At 44.0% G+C, this 5,292-nt stretch overlaps 1 protein-coding gene across 1 annotated transcript; it reads right to left on the bottom strand.

Moving 5' to 3' along the window:
- Nucleotides 1-3,279: 3,279 nt before the first annotated feature.
- Nucleotides 3,280-4,840, bottom strand: LOC124684183 (E3 ubiquitin-protein ligase SP1-like). The gene is made up of 3 exons (XM_047218563.1): nt 4,715-4,840; nt 3,823-4,054; nt 3,280-3,751 (listed from the first exon to the last, which is right to left on the bottom strand). The coding sequence occupies exons 1-3, from the start codon at nt 4,736-4,738 to the stop codon at nt 3,465-3,467; spliced, it is 543 nt and encodes a 180-aa protein (XP_047074519.1). The 5' UTR covers nt 4,739-4,840; the 3' UTR covers nt 3,280-3,464.
- Nucleotides 4,841-5,292: the final 452 nt, after the last annotated feature.

The raw sequence follows: 5,292 nt of genomic DNA, 5'->3' as shown, positions 1-5,292 counted from the left end.
GACCTTTGTACAGGCGGCATGGAGGTACCCCATTGTGGCACTTGGTTAAAACATGTGTATTGCGATGATCCGGTAGTCCAAGCTAATTAGGACAAGGTACGGGCACTATTAGTATACTATGCATGAGGCTTGCAACTTGTAAGATATAATTTACATGATACATATGCTTTATTACTACCGTTGACAAAATTGTTTCATGTTTTCAAAATAAAAGCTCTAGCACAAATATAGCAATCGATGCTTTTCCTCTTTGAAGGACCTTTCTTTTACTTTTATGTTGAGTCAGTTCACCTATTTCTCTCCACCTCAAGAAGCAAACACTTGTGTGAACTGTGCATTGATTCTTACTTACTTGCTTATTGCACTTGTTATATTGCTTTGCATTGACAACTATCCATGAGATATACATGTTACAAGTTGAAAGCAACCGCTGAAACTTAATCTTCCATTGTGTTGCTTCAATGTCTTTACTTTAAATTATTGCTTTATGAGTTAACTCTTATGCAAGACTTATTGATGCCTGTCTTGAAAGTGCTATTCATGAAAAGTAATTGCTTTATGATTCAGTTGTTTACTCATGTCATTACCATTGTTTTGATCGCTGCATTCATTACATATTTTTACAATATGATCAAGTTTATGATGGCATGTCACTCCAGAAATTATCTTTGTTTATCGTTTACCTGCTCGGGACGAGCAGGAACTAGGGATCGAGAGGATGAACGAGCTCTTCAAGGTCAACAATAGAGGAGAGAGAAAAGATGTGGAAGAGCTAACTCGGGCTGGGGAAGAAGGCCCTCTTTTATAGGGGCCATCAAATCCAACCGTTATGCCTAGTTCCCGCACGACCGGTACTACCGCTCTTGGGAGCGGTACTACCGCTCTGGGTCTGAAATTTGCCTGCATCGCTGAAACGTGGGGCTCAAGCGGTACTGCCGTTGCAGGTACCGCTAAGGTACCGGCAGGGTCTCTGGGAGCTCCGGTCTCCTCCCCGGTACAATAGCGGTACTAGGGCGGAAGTGTCGTATCTGGCATTAAGGTACCTAACCGGTACCTTGTCGGAAGTACCGCTTGGGAGCGGTACTACCGATCGATGTACCGTTAAGGTACCGCCATGCCTGCTGCAAGCCTTTCCCTCGTTCGATGATAGCAGCGGTACTAGTGCTCGGTACCAATAGTGATAGCGGTACTACCGCTCTTGGTACCGGTACTACTGGGCATGCTGGAACTGCGATACGAGAAATGCAATAACTCAAGATTGAGAACTCCGATTAGGACGAAACCAATTTTGTTGGAAAGAGGACGACAAGAGCCACCCCTACAAAAAATGAAAATATGGAAACATGAGGGGATGATTTTCCCATTAGTATAGAGGTGTAACCTCTCAATATGGTAAACCGGGAAAATCATCCAACTCGAACACGCAATATGAGATGCACCCGGAATCCTCTTCCGATGTTCTAAAGCTTGTCATGAGAGTGAACACAAGCTCTAGAAAATCTCATGGATAAGAACCAACAACAACTACGAAACACGATGCAATGCATGCAAGGTTTAAGCTCTCTTCGACGATGCAACCAACTACCCTACCGAGCATAAATATTGGCCTTGCGCGTTCCACTCGAGGCGACAAGCTCCGTCTTCATCCTTCTTGAACATTGCACATGACACCATCTTCACCCAACTTCTCCAACATACATGCCACCGTCTTTATCCCCCTTCTACGCTGTCTTCCTCCCTCTTCATCTTCTACACCGTCTTCATCTCTCTTCAACACCGTCTTCATCTGTCTTCTACATTGCACTCGATCTTCTTCATCTTGCAACCTTAAGACCAACATATGGCTCAAGCATTTCCTATGAACACGACCTTAGAGAGAATCTCAATACAACCATTAGTCCATAGGTATTGTCATCAATTACCAAAACCACACATGGGGGCTCCATGTCCTTTCACCGGCATCTAGGTCCACCGCGGAACCGTTGAGCATGTCCATGTATGATGTTGTGGACGCACCGTCGAACACCCTGTTGGCATCGGTGAAGGGTGGAATCAGATGCGATGGAACGGAGGTAGGAGGGGTCGCGGCCTTGGACAACGGGACGACGAGGCCGACACAGGTGGTTGGCTTCTTCGCCTTGGATGGTGGGGCTTCCCTCGGCCTCGCGGCCTTTGTCTTCGCGTGACTCCCCTTCGAAGCAGCGGCAGGGGTCATAGACGGCACAGCAGCGGCCGCCGCCGGGGCTTGGAAGAGGGGTTTCGCGGCCCGCTTCCTCTTCCCGGGCATGGTGACGGAGATCATGGCCGCTACATCGCCGGTGTTCGGTTGACCTCCCATGACGGCTACGGGGACGTCCACCACCGTTGATGACGGCGATACACCTTCAGCGGTCGGGAGGTCCATGGCGGCGAGATCGGGCCACGTGGTGGCCGGAGAGGGCAGGGCGTTGGAGATCCGAGCGGCTGCGCGGGTTGGCGGGGATTGGGCGAGCTGAAATCCTTCGCACGCTGTGAAGGGGAGGAGTGGGGGTCGGCCTCCAGTTCGGCCTTCCAACCCCCACTAGTAGGGGTCGAGGAGCCGATCCGGGCCGGAACTGAGAATTTTCGATACGGACCAACAGTGTTATGGGGCCTAATAAATGCTGCGGAAGCGCCGACGTATTCATGCGGTTATTTTACGGGTTTCGGCGTTTTAGGGGGCCTGTTAGACATGCTCTAACAAAATGTGGAAGTTTTTGGAGGCGGCGGATGGGGCATACGTTTCTAAGTGCTGGGTCTGGCTGGCTTATGGGCCCTCTCACCCAGCGGCTTACCCACCATCTCTTGTTTATGTTTACAATTAGTTCACGTTTTAGGTTTAGTCAAAGTGAAAATGTATAAAGTTTAATTAAATGTTGAGGAAAAATTATCAATATTTAAACTGTAAAATCTATATTATTGGAATTGTCAAAAACTATAATTTTATATTATATGCATTTGGCATTATGCATTATGGTTGCAAATATTTTTCTAGATTATTGGTCAAGCTTACCAAATTTTGAGTTTGACTAAATCTAGAAGGCAACTTCTTATGTCCTCCATTGTAATCCTGATTTCGTCGGAGCTATGGAATGAAATGAATGCGCATGTTTTACACAGCAAGAGCCCCATGCCTTTGCTGATCATGGCCAACATTAAAAACGGAGCAAGAAAATGAGTAATTGCTGGTGCAAAAGCAACCATAATCCATAAGCCGATTTCTGCATGTATTCTGTAAGAAAGCTAAAGTTAGTACAGTTTCAAGACACTTGAACACAAACAATATCCACTGTCGAAACAATCAACTCTGGTTATCCAAGACCATCGTTTGTGGAAATATTCTATGTACATATGGATTTACGACTTCAGCAAGCTCTGTGCCCATCAGACCCGAAGGTCATGAGTGATCAGTCAAACCTCCGGCAGAATAAAGTCTTTCAACTACCTCAAGACTCATAGACCCTAAGCACGTACTGGATGTCTTGCCTACACACAGGGCACAATGGTTCATCCTTGAGTTCGACTTTTTTTGCACAGTTGCAGCAGCAGACGAGATGACCACAAGGAACAAAGGCTGCATTCCTTCTGTCCTTTAAGCATATGACACATAATTGCCCGTCTCCCATTTCACCAGATGTGTCGTCGCCACTGCCATTTTGTACGGTATTATCTTCATTGTCACCCTGGTGAAACCTTTGTTGAGCGCCCATTCTCTCCTTGAAAGAAGGCATTTCTGTTCAAAATATTTAAATGTCAGCAAAGGTATGAAATGAACAGTTTTGAAGGTGAAAATCAGACCTTTACCTGGCTCAGTTCGAATATAACTAAGCACGTCATTCAAAACAAAATAGCCTCCGGTTTCTTGTGGAGCCAGGAAAAATGACTGAGTAAATCTACGCTTCACCGTATTAGGCATAGTAAAAGATCCAGTAATCACAACAAACACACCATCCCCATGCGATGGCTGAGCATACACATTCTCCAACTCCGTCGAACATCCCTTGAGTTCTGTAGATAAAAAGTATTCCTTGATAGCCTGGATATTAAGAACATAAAACAAATCAGTGAGAACCAATCAGATGACTAGGCATGTTGCATGGACATACACATGCCTTATCTGATTACATCTTAGACAGATAAAATGAGGTGTAAGTGTTCTATATACTAAACTGATTACATATTAGACAAATAAAATGAGAGAAGTATTGGAATAACTCCACTAACGTGCACATGACATATACTTCCCGCCCTGAGTAGTACATGATTGTATATAGATGCAGAGATGCTGCATAATAAGATTTCATAAATTAAGGGTATACTGGCATACACAACCTTTAGCTAACCGATGTTCACCAATCACATTTCAGCAACAGGTATGGTGAGATTGGATTAATATCGCAATACCAATACTACCACTCGATGAAATAGGAACATCCAGTTGTGAATTAACATGCCAAAGCAGCCTAATAACCTCAACATGCTAGCAAAAACCTATAACAGATGGCATAATGTCTATCCTTATATGTCATCAAGCTATTATAAGTAACCAATGGTGGAAGTCAAGCCAGCATGAATGGAAATCAAGCTCTAATAGTTTGAAATGAGTGAACGGGTATGCCTTCCCGACCAAAAAATGTTTAATATATAGTACATCTCATGAATAATGGCAAGATCCTACAGGCTGCAGAGAACTTACACGTCTAGTGGTTATAGATGTCATTTCACCATCAAAACCTGGTCGACCAACAATACTTTCATCATGATAGAACTTATGGGAATCCTCTGGTGACGTATTCAGAATTCTACAATATTGTTGAGCAAATGCAATTCCAACCTGTAAGCAAACGGGAAACCCAATCACGTTTGACTATAGTGTTTTATTTGTAGATTAATTATAACTAATATGGAGAAAAACACTACCACACGTGGATCATGATAACGACCCACAGAGTTCCCAGCTTGGGTAGCCACTGCTGCATAAGGATGAGTACTAGTTAGTATCTTTTGAGGTGAATTGATGAATATTGTGTGACTAGCCACCAGCATAAAAAGAGTTAGCAATTCAAAAGCAATAGTTTTCTTTGTTTGCTGGAAAAAAGCAGTAATTGGCCAAGCAACTGACTACTGTTACATCTATAAGGGTTCAGTTTCCAAGAACCCAAATCAACGGCAAACAACAAACAGTAACTCAGCAGCACGGTGGTCTATATCCACCGATAAATTTGTAGTGGCAGGTATTTCACAAATTATCAGCGAAACGTACACATCATATAT

Source organism: Lolium rigidum, chromosome 1 (assembly GCF_022539505.1).
Source record: "Lolium rigidum isolate FL_2022 chromosome 1, APGP_CSIRO_Lrig_0.1, whole genome shotgun sequence".
NCBI classification, from domain to species: Eukaryota; Viridiplantae; Streptophyta; class Magnoliopsida; order Poales; family Poaceae; genus Lolium; species Lolium rigidum.
The sequence above is the reverse complement of the archived record's forward strand: the minus strand, read 5'-3'. Positions and strand labels throughout refer to the sequence as shown.